Source organism: Nelumbo nucifera, chromosome 1 (genome assembly GCF_055504915.1).
Source record: "Nelumbo nucifera cultivar China Antique chromosome 1, China Antique-T2T, whole genome shotgun sequence".
NCBI lineage: Eukaryota > Viridiplantae > Streptophyta > Magnoliopsida > Proteales > Nelumbonaceae > Nelumbo > Nelumbo nucifera.
In genome coordinates, this window is record NC_142649.1 from 13,376,926 (window position 1) to 13,395,513 (window position 18,588).

At 38.6% G+C, this 18,588-nt stretch overlaps 1 protein-coding gene across 3 annotated transcripts in view; it reads left to right on the forward strand.

Annotated features, from left to right (window-relative positions):
- The window catches only part of BMY2 (beta-amylase 2), a 38,712-nt gene that overhangs the window by 19,804 nt on the left and 320 nt on the right, over positions 1-18,588 (forward strand). For all 3 annotated transcript variants that reach the window (XM_088895736.1, XM_010276876.3, XM_088895737.1), the window contains exons 3-9: positions 9,616-9,687; positions 9,879-10,082; positions 10,927-11,121; positions 14,651-14,815; positions 15,839-16,099; positions 17,024-17,236; positions 18,224-18,443. In XM_088895736.1, the coding sequence (XP_088751862.1) occupies positions 9,616-9,687; positions 9,879-10,082; positions 10,927-11,121; positions 14,651-14,815; positions 15,839-16,099; positions 17,024-17,236; positions 18,224-18,443 (1,330 nt within the window). The remainder of the gene's footprint in view (positions 1-9,615; positions 9,688-9,878; positions 10,083-10,926; positions 11,122-14,650; positions 14,816-15,838; positions 16,100-17,023; positions 17,237-18,223; positions 18,444-18,588) is intronic.

Sequence of the window (18,588 nt, forward strand, 5' to 3'; positions counted from 1 at the left end):
AAAACCTATTTTTCTACAGCTTTTCGTGTATTTTCTAATTGTAGTAGAGAGTGTGAGAGATCCAGAACCAGAGGCATTGAAACTCTGACTCTGAGAGTTGAGAGCTGAGAACCTGAGACCGAAAGGCTCCTCAATCCTCCCACTTTTGATAACTAGGTGAGAGCTGAGAGGGTGAGAGTGAGACCGTCGACCGGTGAGAGTTGTGGCCCGTGAGAGCAGAGCTGCAGTCTGCAAAGGAGAATGAAAGTTTGAAAGTCAAGGAAGAGAAAAAAAGGGTTTAGCCACTTAGGTTTTTTGATTGAAGAAGATGAAATATTTTTCTCCCTCTCAAGTCTCGAAGAAGTATACTATGTGTAGGGACCATGGTATAACTGTGTCCTTACCAATAAAATTTTCTAAAAGGGTATATATACTTATATATAATATGTATAATATAAATATATATGCTGATATACATATATAGAGGTTCGTTAGGCTTGCGAGCCTAACGAGCCGAACTTTAAAATGTTCGAACTCGGCTCGATTGACAGACGAGATATGTGAGGCTCATATTCGGCTCGAAGCTCGGTTTGGGTCAAGTCGAGCCGAGCTTTTCACAATTCGAACTCGAATAGCTCGTGAAAAGCTCGATTCATGTCCACCCCTAGCTAAAAGTAGACTTAAAAGCAACTGTGGAGATAGGAACTGCCAACACATCACGAGCCATCTATGAAAGGATAGGGAATCTAGGACTATTAACTTTCCACCATCCTATAATATCAAAATCATCATTACCTTGTCTCTATTCAGTATCTTCATTTAGATATTTATCCAACTCAAATTTAGCATCTCCCCCTCCATTTACCGACTTGTACTTCTTAAATCGAGACATCATCAACATCTTCTTTGCTTGTGATTGTTGCTCACTCTCTGTTTCACTTGAAGTTGAACATTTGACCTTCTCATTGGTTTGACCACTTTGAGGTGCAATCATGCTCTTGTATTCATTATACAACTCATACAAGGCTTCCCTGACTCTTTTGGCGAATTCTTGACCTTTGGCACCTTGATATGTTTCATTATGTACAAACTCCACGTACTCTATTTTGTGCCAAGGGTCTAGAACAACTGTAATATTGATCAACTTTTTCATCTTTTCAATGTTCCCCCAATATTTATCATACTTCCCTCCCTTTCATCCACTTTGCCATATCCTTTAAATTCTTGTCCTCACTATTTACCCATTATTGTAAATTTCATGGAAAATGTTGTTTGATGTAACATACAAGGAGCCTGAAACCTACAATTTGAGATCATGAAAATGTTGTAAAAATAGCACTAACCTCCTAACATTCTCCCAATCAAAATAAGTAGGAATCCCATCCCCCATCTCAAGTTCACTTCTAAAATGAGGATCATGATCCTCAAACCTCTCAAAGACTCTTTCAAACTTTTGAGCTGCATCCAACATTAGGTAGGTCAAATTCCATCTAGTACTAACATTAAACACAACAAATTACTTTGAATCTTTCCAACCTCAACAATTTCTTTAAATTTTTGCAACCTAGCCGGGGATTGCCTCACATACCTTACTGCCTCCCAAACATGACCAATAGATTCATCCATCTCTTTCAAACCATCATCCGCAACTAGATCTATAATGTGTGCAATACACCTATGAAGCAAATTTCCATCTAGAATACTAGTTCCACAATTAGCAATTTTTCTCTTCAAATATGTAATTGCAACATCATTTGAACTTGCATTGTCAACTGTAATTGTAAAGACTCTGTCAATCTCCCATTCAAGCAAACACTTGTCCACTGCCTTACCAATGGCTTTTCCTCTATGACTAGAAATTGGACAAGAATTAAGAACCTTTTTATTCAATTTCCAATCATTATCAATAAAGTGAACCGTTAAACACATGTAATTGATTCTTTGCAAAGAAGACCATGTGTCAGTGGTAAAACAAATCCTTTGACTTGAATTTTTTAGGAAATTCTTTAACTCCAATTTCACTCCTTCCAAATTGCCCAAGGAATAGCAAAAGACAGACATTTCCAAAGAAACTTCCCTTTAGCTGAGAACACACCCATCTTCCAAGATGAAAGTATCTCAACCATGAATAGGGAAGAATCCATTGAATCTGAAATTGTTCAATGAAAGGATACCAAATTTAATAGGTGAAAGGGCAGTGAATTAACAAATGATGCACAGACTAAGATGCCAATCTGCAGAAACAGCCCATGGCATCCAAAGCCATTCCCTGCCTCACAAGAGCTTCCACAATTTGGATCTTTTCCTTACCAGTAAACCGCACAAGAAATATGTTTTTCGTGGGAATTTGAGATTTTCAAAACCAAGACTAAGCAACCTTACCAGAAGGCCCCAATAATGAATGGTAACATGACTTGGTTGAGAATCATCTTTCTCCCCCACCCAGAACTGGGCATCTCTGCAAATAGGAGCAATCTTTATCTCATATAATCTGCCCAATGAATCTTCCAGGAATGACTCTAAACTTTGACGGTAGCGCCCAAGGATCCACAGGTCAAGCAGGAATTGGGGGTGTAATCCAAGGGGAAAGGGGGAATATTTTCTGTGCTTACAGTGGTCTGATTGGGAGGGCTGATGCCACAAAGGCTGAGGTTTTGGCTGTCTTGACAGAGTAGCCGGCCAGAGATAAGTGGAAGAGGAGAGAAGAGAAGAGAAGAAGAAGAGAAGAGAAGAGAGGAGAGAAGAGAGAAGGTTTGCAATGTAACAGTACTAGCGGCGTCAGTGTTTATTTTACTATATATAGGGCGACAAAAATAACAAGGGAAAAAACCCTTGTGCCCCTGAGTACAATAACAAACATAACAGAAATAAAAAACGAAATAAAAAAAACACTTTAATTAGCCAAACAGGCCCTAACATCTGCAACTAAGTTATTTTAACATTATTCCAACACTCCCCCTCAAGTTGGAGCATAGATGTCAATCATGCCCAACTTGTCACACAAATCTTTGTGCCGCACATGATGAAGACCTTTGGTGAAGATATCTACAAGTTGCTTTTCCGAGCTGACATATGGTGTGCACACTTCTTACTTTCAAGTTTCTCTCTGATAAAATGCTTGTCCACTTCAATGTGTTTCGTCCTATCATGCAGAACTGGATTAGCAGCAATATTGATGGCAGCTTTATTGTCACAGTAGAGTGACGTAGGATTGCTTACTGCGAAACCCAGTTCACCTAACAGATTTCTTATCCACATGATTTCCGCAACCCCATGAGCCATCGCTCTATACTCTGCTTCAGCACTGGATCTAGCCACCACACTTTGTTTTTTGTTTCTCCATGTGACAAGGTTTCCTCTTACAAAGGCACAATAACCACTGGTAGACTTTCGGTCATTGACTGCTCCTGCCCAATCAGTATATACTTCCACTTTTAAGTGACTGTGTTTCTAGAACAACAAACCAGCTCCAGGAAACTTCTTGAGATATCTCAAGATCCTCTCTGCAGCCTCAAAGTGAGTTGTCCTCGGGCTATGCATGAATTGACTAAGGACACCCACTGCATAGGCAATATCAAGCCTGGTCATAGACAAATACAGAAGTCTCCCCACGAGTCTCTGGAACATCTTTACATCTTTCAAAACTCTCCCTGACTGCCTCCCAGATGGTGCTTAGGTTCAATAGGTGAATCAGATGGTTTTACCCCCAACTTGCCTGTATCTTCTAGTAGATCTAGTACATACTTCCGTTGGGAAATAAAGATGCTCTTGTGAGAGTGGGCAACTTCAATTCCAAGAAAGTATCGTAAGGGGCCTAGATCCTTCACCTCAAATTTAGTGGCTAAGAATTTTTTTAGTCTCTGGATTTCAGCCTCCCAATCTCCTGTGATCACTATGTCATCCACATACACAATAAGAGCTGCAATTTTACCTTCACCTCTTTTTACAAACAGGGTATGATCTGACTGGCATTGTTTTAAATCCCATCTGTTGGACTGCTAAATGGAACTTACTAAACCAAGCCCGAGGTGATTGTTTCAATCCATAAAGGGATTTTTTTAAACCTGCACACCTTTTGTTCACTGCCTTTCGCATAGAACCCTGGGGGTTGGGTCATGTACACCTCCTCTTCCAAGTCACCATTCAAGAAGGCATTCTTGATGTCCAATTGGTGAAGATCCCAGTCAAGATTTGCTGCCAAGGAAAGGAGAATCCGGATGGAGTTCATCTTCGCTATTGGAGCAAAAGTCTCTGCATAGTCCACTCCATATACCTGTGTGAAGCCTCTTGCTACCAGTCTAGCCTTGTACCTTTCAACAATTCCATCAGCTTTGTGTTTCACTGTGAACACCCACTTGCACCCCACTGGTTCCTTCCCCTCAGGAAGATCTACCAACTCTCACGTACCATTTTTGTGTAAGGCATCAATTTCTTCCTGCATTGCATCTGTCCATTCAGGTTTTGACAAAGCTTCTGCCACGGTCTTAGGGATGGGGACACTATCCACAGAAGCGAGAAAGGCACAGTACGAAGGTGAAACATGCTCATAGGACACAAAGTTAGAGATAGGATGATTAGTGGTACAAGATCTAACACCCTTTCTCTTAGCAATAGGAATATTAAGATCATTGGGGACAGGTGAATCAACATTTAAAGGAGCAATGGGAGCAAGTGTACCTGGCTGATGAGACGGATCTGCCTCGGGTGAATCCGATGATGTTGGTTGCATAGTGTCCGGCTCCACGGTTCTTGAACTCTGCTGGCTCTTATGGTGACGATGAAAAACCCGGAACGGAGGAGGATCAGGTAAAGGAGGTAGTTGAATCTGAGTCGTCGCCTGTTTCTCCTCAACCCTACTCTCCCCCTGAGGAGAAACCGAGAAGAACGGTTGACTCTCAAAGAATGAGTCCGGCTCCACGGTTCTTGAACTCTGCTGGCTCTTATGGTGACGATGAAAAACCCGGAACGGAGGAGGATCAGGTAAAGGAGGTAGTTGAATCTGAGTCGTCGCCTGTTTCTCCTCAACCCTACTCTCCCCCTGAGGAGAAACCGAGAAGAACGGTTGACTCTCAAAGAATGAGACATCAATGGAAACATAGTACTTGCGGGCAATGGGATCATAGCAACGATACCCCTTTTGAGATGAAGGGTAACCAAGAAAAACACAAGGAATAGCCCGAGGGTCAAGTTTACCACGAGTAGGTGACAGGTTGTGGACAAAACAACGACACCCAAAAACACGCATCGGAATGGTGGACAGCGGGGCTGTAGGGAACAAGAGTTGATGTGGGGCCTTATACTCTAGTAGCCGAGAGGGCATGCGATTGATGATATATGTCGCACACAATACTGCATCCATCCAGAACTGTTTTGGCACATTCATATGAATCAGCAAGCCACGAGCAACTTTGAGAAGGTGACGGTTTTTTCGTTCAGCCACACTATTTTGTTGGGGTGTCCTGGCACAAGAGTATCGCTGAAGTGACCCACTCGAAGCAAAGAACTTCATGAGATCACTATGGAAATATTCCTTTGCATTGTCCAATTGGAAAATATGAATTTTCGTTTGGAACTGAGTGAACACTATGCGTTGAAAATCTTTCACAATTTGTGGCACTTCATCTCGAAATCGCATAGGGTAAACCCAAGTGTATCGAGAATAATCATCAATCAAAGTAACAAAATACTTATAGCCAGCCGCAGTAGGTAGAGTAACAGGGCCCCAAACATCAGAATAAACAATATGAAATGGAAATTCAGATATTTTATTTCTTAAAGGTAAAGAACTTCTACAATGCTTACTCAACTAACAAGTTTGACATTGTAACTGACTCACTGACAAGGACTCAAACAACTTTGGGAACATAACTTTTAACGACTCAAAAGAAAGATGACCTAAACGACTATGCCATAAATAGGCCTGGCTCTCACTCGATGAACTTGTGGACTCAGTCGCCACTAGGCCAGCATTATTCTCCAACACGTAGAGACCATCCACCATGCTTCCTCTACCAATCGTCTTCCCCGAGGTCAAATCCCGAAACACACATGAAGACGGAAAAAAGGTGACTGAGCAGTTCAAAGAGTGAGTAATACTACTAATGGACAACAAAGTAATAGGTAATTTTGGAACATGCAGGACATTAGGAAGAGTAAGGCCAAGTGGGAGAGATATGGTGCCTCGGCCAACTATGGTAGAAAAAGAACCATCAGCTAGTCTTACCTTATCTCTCCCAGAGAGAAGGTTATATGTCTGGAACAAATTTGACTTACTGGTCATGCGATTTGAGGCTCCGGAGTCAATAATCCAAGGTGAATCAATAGTATGAGATGACACATGGAAGGCTGTGGCAAATGAGGTAGAAGGAGTAGGCCCAGAATCCACCTGGCGGAGAGTCCTACCATACAATTCCAAATGTTCACCGAAGGAGTTGATAATATCTTCCTTAGGTTCAGAACCGGGATGTCTCTCCTAAGTTACGGAAGGACTAGTCTCTGTCGATGCCATATTAGCTGAGTTATACCTTTTTTGATTATGTTGGCCTGGTTTCTTGCCCTGATCCGGTGCTGACTTCTTACCCAAATCCTGTGCCCATTTAGGTTTTCCATGGAGATCCCAACATGTATCTTTAGTGTGTCATGTCTTCTGGCAGTGAGTGCACCAAAGCTTGCTTTTATCTTCTGACTTTTTCTGAGTGTCACCCCTTTTAAAGCCACCTCCGACATTTGTATCTGAATTTCCCCGGACCGCTAGGGCAACTGACTCCCCTTCTACACCATTCATCACACTTCTTCTGCTTTCTTCTAACTGCACCAAGGCATACACCTCCTGGACTGATGGCAAGTCTTTACTACCCAAGATCTGTACCCTGATGGACTCATATGACGAATTCAGCCCTAGGAGGAAGGCAAACACGTGTTGCTGTGATACAAGTGACTTATAGGCCTTTGCATCTTCATCACACTTCCAATTCACATTCTGATAGTGATCAAGTTCTTTCCATATTGCTGTCAAATCAGAATAGTACATCGAGAGACTCCTCTCCCCCTGCTTACAAGTAGAAGATTCAGCTTGTAGTTGATATATCTTGGCATAGTGTCTCTGTTCTGAATAAGTGGACTTCGCTTGTTCTCATATCTCACAAGCAGTTTCAGCCCACATAAAAGTCTTCCTTACTTGTGGCAGCATTGAAACCAAGAGCCAAGACATCACCATACTGTTCTCTTGGTTCCACCTATCATGCTCAGCACTTCCATACTTCGGTTCCTTTACTCTCCCATTGATGTATCCTATTCGCCTCCTAGCAGTGATGTAGAGTTTTATTCCCCTAGACCACTCAAGGTAATTCAGACCATCAAAGGGAATGACAGCCATGGGAAAGCTCATATCCATTCCCCCACTCACTCCATTGTGGCTCCCTGAGATCTCTGAAGTAGCAGAATTCTCAGTCGACATGGTCAAGCAGTTAATCAGTCCCACACACCGGACTTAGGACCCCTCCTTACTCCACAAAACAATGCTCCACTCAGTTCACACCCACACACTCGGGTTTACCAACCAGATGGAGCACAAACAGTACCAAATTCTGGACAAAAACTGAGGTAATATTCGGCAGATTTCAGACCTATATAGTTTTATCAGTCCCCACCTACCAGAATTCCAGAATGTCTAACAGCCACTAATCAGCAGGAGAAATCCTTCTTACTTATAGTCAACTCAAACCATTGAGAAGACAGGTCAGCATTGACCTACAGTTGTCTTAACACATGAACAGGATCACACGATCCAAGAAAACTAGGGTTACACAGGTTCGACAGCATTCAGCCGCCCCAGATTCATAGGGTTTTCACTCGGCACATGACCAAGGAGAGTAAAGAAGAGAAAAAATAGGGAGAACTGTACCAGTCGGAGCTATTCTGTAGTCCAGAATCAGATTTCTTTTCTGCTACTCTGTTCGATCTGTTCTTTGGGTTGATCGATCTTCTCTTGACAGTAGGGTTGATCGATCTGCTCTCTTTTAATCAGCATTCCCGCTCTGATACCATCTTGACAGTGTAGCCGGCCAGAGATAAGTGGAAGAGGAGAGAAGAGAAGAGAAGAAGAAGAGAAGAGAAGAGAGGAGAGAAGAGAGAAGGTTTGCAATGTAACAGTACTGGCGGCGCCAGTGTTTATTTTACTATATATAGGGCGACAGAAATAACAAGGGAAAAGACCCTTGTGCCCTTGAGTACAATAACAGACATAACAGAAATAAAAAACGAAATAAAAAAACACTTTAATTAGCCAAACAGGCCCTAACATCTGCAACTAAGTTATTTTAACATTATTCCAACAGGCTGCACTCACAGGAATTCGCCTCGCCAAGCGGCTTGGATTATCCTCCTTAACAATTAAAGGGGATTCTGCAAATGCTATAGTTTGGTTACAGGATAAGGGAGGGCCCACTTTTTAGCTGAAGCCAGGGACATCCTAGACTCCATGAATGTGAAGTTGGTCTGGATTCCTAGGGAGCAAAATTCTGTTGCTGATTTCCTAGCAAAATCAGGGGTCTCTAGAGATTTCTTGTTTGGTGACAGTTGTTTGCCTTTGTAATCCGGCCAAGCCTCTCTTGGCTTCAGTACATCCTCTCATGTACTTCTGTTTGTTTCTTCTTTAATAAAAAGTTACCTTTGTTTCAAAAACAAAAACAAAAAAAAATCTTCCAGGAATGGTATTTGTCAATCACTTATGTTTCAATGAAAACTAGGGGCCCACACCACTTAGCCATTGAGCATCCCCACGAACTCACTAATCAGCCCATCCTTGTTAGAAACAATGGAAAACAGAGAGGGGAGAACCTCACAAAGTGGTCGATCTGAACACCAAGAATCCTTCCAAAAATAGATACTCCTGCCATCCTGGGGATAATATTTGATAAGCTGCTGGAATGGAATTTAGGCAGTCTAGACATAATCCCTTTCCACACACTAGTAGCATAAGACTATTAAGGATCAAGTGTGGTCCAGTCCATAGATGACCTTTTATACTTGCACCCAATAATCTGCCGCAATAATCGACTCCTTTCTTGACTGAACCTCCACAGCCACTAATTCCAGCTCCACCTTTAGATCTCTAATTCCAGTCTACATGAAATTTATAACCCATTGTTTATTGGATCTTTTTCAATTAAAATTGAAAATAGGAAACAATTAAAAACTTGTGTGGCCATATGAAAAGTAGGCAAAGGCTGCTAGTTTAACTTGTTGATTGTAAATTGTAATTTAACTCTTTCAGTTGTTATATAGTTCTGAGTTTTAACAATAATATTAAAAATCATTATATTTAATGTATATATATATAATAAACTATTATTTATATGAGAAGTTTCCCTGAATCCCATCTGTGTCCATGCAACACTGGTCTCCTTGCAATAGTCTCTGGTTGATCAATCATGCATGAGCTCCAAACAGTGGACTGCTATTTGAAATTGATATGCTATTCATGTTTACAGTGATGATAAGTGTAGCTTATTTTTTATCCATCAAATTACTTAAAAGTTGCTCATCCTACACACATTTTCTTGTATTTTTATAGTGAGATACTCCTTTATTATGTGGTATCTTGTGTTGACATCTATTATTTGGTAAATTGGACAGCTTATACCAGATATTCATTCTGGAGATGATTTTTCAGGAACACCATATGTGCCTATCTATGTTATGCTCACTGTAAGTGAAAGTGATTGTTACTTTCTGATTTGGTTCTTCATTTTTTAAACTTTGAATATGCAGTTGGTGAAGCAGTTGTCTAACATTTTTGTTTTCTGCTTTTTTTTTTTAAAAAAAAGAATTTTGTTCATAGTTGTTATCGGTCAATCTGTTTGGCAAGTATTATAAATCCTCGACTCTTACTGTGGCAGGCTGGTGTTATCAATACTTTCTGTCAGTTGGTTGATCCAGAAGGCATTAGACAGGAGTTAAGACATCTGAAGTCTTTACATGTAGATGGAGTAGTTGTACATTGTTGGTGGGGTATTGTTGAAGGATGGAGCCCACAGAAATACATATGGTCCGGGTATAGAGATCTATTTAACATCATCCGAGAGGTCAAGCTGAAATTGCAGGTAACACAATCCCTGAACAAATCATGTTTTGATTGAGATCCCTTTGTTTATTCAACATGTCCAACAAATATCACATGTATGTTTGTGGGTTTATCGTCTGTTGTCTGTGTTGTGGAAATGCCGGTCACCCAAATATGGGAAACATGTCAGAAATGTCAGAAATATTGTAAAAATTATAGAAATAGTGGAAACATTGCAAAAATATAGTATGATATTTTATGAAATGATAAGAGAAGCATAAGCATACCTTTTTAAATTATTATATTGTTCCTAATCATTAAACAGAGCTAAGAAGCATGGGTTATAGACAAAAATAATACATTTATGAAGTTGTCTTATATACTTTAAGAATCAAAACTACATAATAGAATGAGTTCAAACAAAATTTAAATTCATGGAAAATCCAAATGATTCTAATAGATCAACCAAATGATCTATTACACAAGCACAAACTAATATTTAACTTCATATTTGAAAAGAGTATTGAGCTGGCTCAAAGTGGTAATCATATCCATTAGGCCAGCAATAACATTGCTACTTCACAGATCCACAATATCGTCACCAAATTATGTTATAATGCTATCTTTTGTACTCCACAAAGTGTTAGTGGTGTTCACTAGGGAATATGTCAATTCTAGTAAAACATCAGGTTGATATCCATGGAAATGGAAATATGTCATGGCAATATTAGGAAATTTATGGACATTTTAAACCATGCTTTGAACCTCTTGCCTGATTATTTTCTTTATGGAATACTGCTTTTATGGGCTATGGTAAATATCTTTTGTCCTAGTAGTTGAATGACCTAAAAACCTCTTTTTTTTTTTTTTTGCTTTTTTTGAAGGTTGTAATGGCATTTCATGAATGTGGGGGACACGGTTCTGGTGATATGTTGATCTCTCTCCCAAAGTGGGTTTTGGAGATTGGAAAAGATAACCAAGATATATTTTTCACAGATCGTGAAGGAAGGAGAAATACCCAGTGTTTGTCATGGGGCATTGACAAAGAACGGGTGCTAAAAGGAAGAACTGGTATTGAGGTAATATGTTATGAACTTTGTGGTAGTCTCTATATCTTTTAGAAGGATTTGTGTTGGGAATATGGGCTTTATTTTCTTTTTCATATTAGCTTTTCATTTATTAGTTAAAATTTATGCTACCATATGCATTGCATCTTAGTGTTGCATAAATTTGTGTCTAATATTTAAATTATCTTTGAGATTTAAAAAGTAGCTTTCATGTATTTTTATTATTCATTTGTTATTAATATTATTATTTATATGCAAGGTTCAAAGTATCGATACGATACGGGTTTCGGCCGTATCGTATCGGCACTTAGAAACGTCCGAAACTCTATTTTTTTTGTAGTTTTTTTTTCAAAGTTTTGTTTTTTGGAAAGCTTATAACCTGTTTTTTATTATTAAAAAAATTGGGGGTCCGAAACACCTGCAAACAGGCGTTTTAGACCGTATCGCTTTCAAAAGATACGATACGATATGCCCGATACGGGGTGTATCATATCGATACTTTGAACAATGTTTATATGTGAGATTTTTCTATTATTTGCATCTTTGCATATAACCATGGTTTTCAATTTCCCTAAAACAAAGTGAAGCATCCTTGATATTTTTCCCATTTTCTGAAGAGGTGAAATGAAAAATCCTAGAATAAAAAAAATTACAAATATCTCTTGTTGTTACCCTGATATTTAAAAAGGATTGATACATTAGCAAAATTTTGAATTTGTTATGTGCAAAATATTCTAACTTGTTTTTCCAAAATCAATTGGAAAATATTGTGGGACAGAGAAAATGCCCATAACACATCTTTGTGCAAAACAAAGAAAAAAGTATTTGGATTTGTTGATAACTCAATATTTTGGAGAATAAAGATCATTTTGAATTTGTATTAAATAATTAATTTAATAATAAATAACTCTTTGTAATAATTAATTAAATATAAGTAACATAGTAATCATAATGATAATCCTATCAGTCTTTAAGATTCTGGCTAAGGTGGCTAGTAGGCTGGAAAAACTAATGAGAAACTTTCTTTGGGAGCCGGGAGAGGAGAAGAAGGATCATAGGGTTAGGTGGGAGGTGGTATGCAGATGTAAGAAGGATGGGGGTTTAGGAATTGGGAATATAAGGATTAGGAACTTAGCACTACTAGGGAAATGGCTGTAGAGATTCTCATTGGAGAAAGAAAGACTGTGGGTTAAGATAATGGGAAGTATACATGGGCTAGCAAACAATGGATGGGACTCTGGGATCTTAGCAAGAACTACAAGAGCTTCTCCTTGGAAAGCTATTCAAGCCATCTTGCCCTTGTTCTACTCATGGGTTAGGTATGATTTACACTTAGGTAATCTCATTAAATTTTGGGAACATGTGTGAGTTGGGGACTCCTTTTTGAAAGATCAATTTCCAGGCCTCTTTGCTATCTCTATCCTTAAAAATGAACCAATTTCCTCTTTCCTTGTACCTTCTAATTCACCTTCTGGGTTCGGTTGGAATTTGAACTTGAGAAGAGATGTCAAGGACACAGAGTTAGCATGCATTTTAGCCTTACTATCCATTCTTGAAGGGGTCTTCATTGAGCCATCGAGGTCAGATAGTAGAATATGGACACTCACTCCCTCGGGTTCCTACATTTGTGCCTCTTTCTTCAAGGCCCTTTTACCCTCTTCTCCTATTGGACTGTCTTTTCCTGTTAAAGAAGTGTGGTGTCGACCTATACCTCCAAAGGTTGGGTTCTTCTATTGGGAAGCCTTCCTGGAAAGAGTTAATACAGGGGATCTACTTCAAAGAAAAAGACACAATAGTTGTTTGTCTCCCCACTAGTGTGTCCTTTGTAAGTTTAATGGTGAGCCTGATATTATTTATTAATTTCTTGCCAGTTTGTTAAAGTCATTTGGGAATTGGTTTACTTCTTTGTTTGGATGCAGGTGGACTTCCCCTTCGAATGTGTAAAGCTTATTTACTTCCATGCCTAACTGGTCAACCAAAAGGGCCAAGATCATGTGGAGATGTGGTAGGGCTGCAGTGTGTTGGACTATTTGGGAGGAGAGAAATTCAAGGGTATTTTCACATAAGGAGAGAAGCTTGGAAGCAACCCTGGAAACTATTCACATTAGGGTGATTCACTGGTTAAAAACCTTGGAATTGTTTGCAGTGTTCTCAGTTGATGAGATGACCAGAAAGTGGAAGGAGATTGCAGAGTTAGGCTCAATCAAGAAGACATCAAATTCTTGCTAGACACCTCCACCTCATGGGTTTACCAAACTGAATTTTGATGGAAGCAGCATGGATCCAGGGCCCTCTGGAGTGAGGGGAGTGATAAGAGATGAAAAAGGGAACCTGTTAGCTATGTATTCTGGCCCAATTGGGGTTGGAGATTCCTTGAGGGCTGAGATCCTAGGAGCTCTTGAAGGGATACAAAGGGCCAAGGAAATGAACTTTAAAAAGTTGATCATAGAAGGTGTTTCTGAAATTGTAGTGAATTGGCTAAAAGAGGACAGTTCTATGCTCTGGAAATACAGCAATGAAAAGAGGAAGTTCAAGTGGCTCACCAAGGATATTGAAATTCGTTGTACATGGATAATGAGAAGTGCTAATGCACTGGCAGATGGTCTAGCTAGGCAAGGGGTGAACAGAAACTCTATGTTTTGGGCTGTTTTGTAATTGCTCCATGATTTGGGGTTTATAGGGTATTTGGGAGTTAAGATTCTTTAGTTCCTTACCTTGTAATTCTGGTTTTCCAAATTATTAATAAAATCCACTGTTATTGATAAAAAAATCATAATGATAATTCATATTCTTATTTAATGCCATAAATGCGCATTTCTACATAGAGATTATAAGAATTACATTTGGCTTTTAGGAATACTTACCTTTCATGACTATAAATTAGATAATTTCCATCAATGCTTTATGACCTTTAATTTTCTATTGTTTGTTGTACATGGTGGGTTATGTTTTTTTTTTCCCCGAAGGTTTTGAATGTGTAATATACCTTCTTCAGTGTTTCTTGAAGTTTCATAGAGCACCTGGTAACCAAATTGAGAACCCATATTTCTGGTCAGACCATAAAGCCCCAAAAGAATCAGATAACCTTTAAAAACATTCTAGAACTTGATAATAATTATTTGAAGATCAGACCCCCCCCCCCCAAAAAAAAAAAAAAAATGGAAATCTGATCCAAATTACTATTAATCAATTTCTTGGACATCCTATTTATGGATGTGTTCACGGTTGTTTATGGATTATCTGATTTTTTATATACCTTGGAAACCAAAACCAATCACCAAAGAATTTCTGAAATGGCATTTATTAGAAGAACTGGAAAATTAAGCCTAGAAACACAGGTCAGCTTAAGAAAATGGAGGTACAAATCACAGTGCATCATAGAAGAAAGAAATCAAATCTTATGCAAAAACATGCATGAACACACACAAATTATAGGCAGCAAGATAATGGTGATGCTCCGCTTGTCTCTTGTGTTCAAATAAGTAATCTTTGAATGATTTGACATATTTATTAACAAATGCATAATCGCAAATTTATGCAGGTTTATTTTGACTTCATGAGAAGTTTCCGGACAGAGTTTGATGACTTGTTTGCAGAGGGCCTTATTTCTGCTGTTGAGATTGGACTGGGTCCTTCTGGGGAGCTAAAGTACCCTTCATTCCCAGAAAGGATGGGATGGAGATATCCTGGTATCGGTGAGTTTCAGGTATCTGTTTCATTTATTGTTACATTGTACATATCTTTATTTTCTCTCGTCTTTATTTTTTTCTTTTTTATTCTTTTGGTGGGCAAATAAGTTGGTGGTCAGTCATCACTAATCAGTGCTGAAGACAGGATTTGAACCTAGGTTTGTGGTACAAATCTCCTAGAAAAAGGGATTTAGCTATCTGATTGCCTCTCTTGTTGCTTGGATTGTCTTGAGAAACATTCTTAGGTATAATAGACAACTTCTTTTACTTAGTCTCTCTGTTGGAGTAAACCTAGATCCTATGGTTGAATGGCCAATGGAGCAGTCCAATGGTATTATTGAGCTGTCAAATGACATGTATATTGAATAAGAGAAATGCAAGTGCTGTAGACTGTTACAGTCACGACCCTTTCATAAATGAAAGTTAAACAGGATATTTGTTGGGGTTTTCTATTTAGTTATGTCCTTTCACGAGAACAAGGGTTTGCAGCTGGCATTTCGTGTGGAGCAGTGGAGATCTGCTGTGCATAAAGGAGGTTGAAGCAGCCACTGTAAGGATTAAGGATTTTATTCTAGGAAACAAGTGCAGTATTAACAATGTTGAGGTATATTGTCTTAGTTCAACCCTTTTCAAGCAATGACCCTTCTTGATGTCCATGTACCCTATATAGTAAATTTGCACCGAATGTGCAGACATGCAAAATTTACTAGTCAGAAAGTGATTTTTAGGGGAATTCGGACTCTGAAAAGGCTTGGGTGTAGGAGCTGTCATGGATTTGTGTTTGAGCCTGGGTGACTTCTGAGCTAAATAAACCAAGTTGATGCATATAGTCATTATTTCAATTAATGCTTGACGCTCCATTACAACTAGGTTTAGTAATCAGTATCAACATTTTCTATCATTTTATAAAGTTATACTTCATGTTGGTGATCTTGTAAGTAGCATGACACCTAAGCATTTAAAATAGGTTGGTTACTGCATGTTCTTTATGCACATAAACATTCTTTCTTTTCTCTGATTATATGTGCAAAACTATGCAGTGTTATGACAAATATATGCAGCAGAGCTTACGAAAAGCAGCAAAGTTGCGTGGACACTCTTTTTGGGCAAGGGGGCCTGATAACGCTGGCCAATATAATTCCAGACCACACGAAACTGGTTTTTTCTGTGATCGAGGTGATTATGATAGCTACTATGGGCGATTTTTCCTCAATTGGTATTCACAGGCCCTAATAGACCATGCAGATAATGTGTTATCCCTTGCGAACCTTGCATTTGAGGAGACACAAATAATTGTCAAGGTATGCAATGCAACTTTTGTCCCATGAGGTTTATTAACTTAGATGTTCTTTCATTTTTTGTCCAGCACATCTTGTAGTGCTACATATTTAATAGTGGTCCATCTGAGGTGTTCTTCACTGTATTCTTACTTTCTAAATGTTAATTCTTCAGTCAGTGAACCTCTTGGGTTTTCCAGATCCCAAATTCACTATTATCACTATGTTATTAGCTGTTGAACAGTTCTCAATTGGTTTGATTTATTTGGTCCTGTTTCAAACAAGATTTCTCACCAATTTAAGAGTTCAGACTATGTATTGATAAGCCATGTTGCATTTTTCTGAATAGGGTTGTCTACTTCATATGTTTTGTGGGTAGTCTGTTAAAATTGATGTCATAAACAAAGTTTAGTGAAACATAAATTCTCTCTGCTAAAGGATGTGTGGACTCTTCACAATTTGTTTTTATTATAGCTTCCATAACTGTTTTCATTTCTTTTCTTTTTCTTGTCATTTTGCAAATATTTTAACTCAAGTGTACCTTCAGTATTATTCTTATTAAAATATTATAAAATGGGTTTGCAATTGTGAAACTATGCAAAGTTCTTTTCTCTTAAAAATTTCCAATATTTAATCTTTTAGGCTCCATTCACTTTTATTGGAAAAACAAGAAAACACTAACTTTTCTGTATTATTTTTAAATATAAAGATAAGCTTAAAGGGTAAATTCATTTCAAATGTTGCTGAATTGAGCAGCTGAGTATAGAAGTTATTGCTGAATGGAAAGGATATACTGGACATGTTGCCCATGTAGAAATCCTTGTTGGGGGTTGTGTTGCTTTTTTGCTGCTATAAATTTCATCTTCCATGACACTTAAATCAATTTACCTCCTTGTCATGGCCATGGTCTCTAGAGTTAATTACAGGGTTGAATATTCCAATGTGCAGATTCCAGCAATTTATTGGTGGTACAGAACTACAAGCCATGCAGCGGAACTCACTGCAGGATATTATAATCCTACAAATCAAAATGGCTATTCTCCAATTTTCGACATTCTTAAGAAACACAGTGTAACGTTGAAGTTTGTCTGTTCAGGACTGCACGTCTCTCCACAAGAAAATAATGAAGCATTTGCAGATCCAGAAAGTTTGACGTGGCAGGTGATCAATATTCATATTTGGTTTGTTTTTATCCACATTTTTTTTCCTTGGGAGGCTATTCGGTATGTCTCTGTTGCTTGTGAGTAAAACCAGAAAGGTTTCCATTTAGTGACAAGCAATAAAAGGCAGCCCTTCATTATTAATTTATTCTTTCTAAAAGATTGTGTATTGGTTACCTTGTCATTATTGTGGTATTTAAAGAACCTCATTTCCACGCCTGATATCGGGGGAATTTATGATGTTAACTCATTTCTCTGCTACAAACAGAAATAGCATGTGTTTTATCCAAATCAGTATCTAAGATTTGGTATTGAACTAGATTGTTGGAAGAGGAGTAGCAAGAGCAAGGAACTAAGGGACAATTTAGTTTCCCTGGACAGGGACGTTCCATCTGTAGATGATCACAGGATTCAAGAGGCCAAGTTCTTAATTATGATACCTGGATACTTATACATGCTTAGGTACCGGTGAAATATGATATTGGAGGCCAAGTTCTTAACATATACCTGGATACTGTATATGTTAGAAGTTTAATTTATATGACATGATATTAGTTTTGTAATTGAAACCTATCTTTGGAATTAGATACAGAAGCATGATATAAGCATATTAACTGGACTCTTACCCAAATGTGAACAGGATCTTAATGGAGTATGTTTCCTGTAGCCGTGTCTGTCATTTTCCATATCTTAGGCATTATTGGTTCTTGCTGTGACTAATCTACCTTCTTTGGAAGGATACAATTTCTCCATTACATTTACAAGTAGAATGGAGAAAAACAACAGCAAGTCTTTGCATTACCTGGGTAAAGTCTGAAAAATCCATGCTTATAGGGAAAGAAGAAAGGAGAAAAAGGAAACATTATTGCCATGACAGGGAAGCTGTTGTAGTGGGAAGCAAAACACAATCTACTTGGATTCTAATTTGTGCAATTACAAATGCATACATACATACATTTATATAACTAATCTCCATTGTATCCTGCAGGTCCTAAATTCAGCCTGGGATCGGGGATTGACTCTAGCGGGTCAGAATGCAGCTCCGTGCTATGATAGAGAAGGGTACATGAGACTCCTGGACAGTGCGAAACCTAGAAACAATCCTGATCACCGCCACGTGTCGTTCTTTGTGTATCAACAACCTTCTTCTCTGCTTCATAATGGGATTTGCTTCTCGGATTTGGATTCTTTCATAAAATGCATGCATGGTAAGTCTTGCTAATTTAGAAATCATCTAATTGTCTCGGCTTATATAGAAGTTTTGGAAAATGAATGGTGGAAGTTTTTCTGTCCATTATCAATCAAAATAGGATTCTGTTCGTGATGGATGTAATTTGGTAACGTAGACTGTTC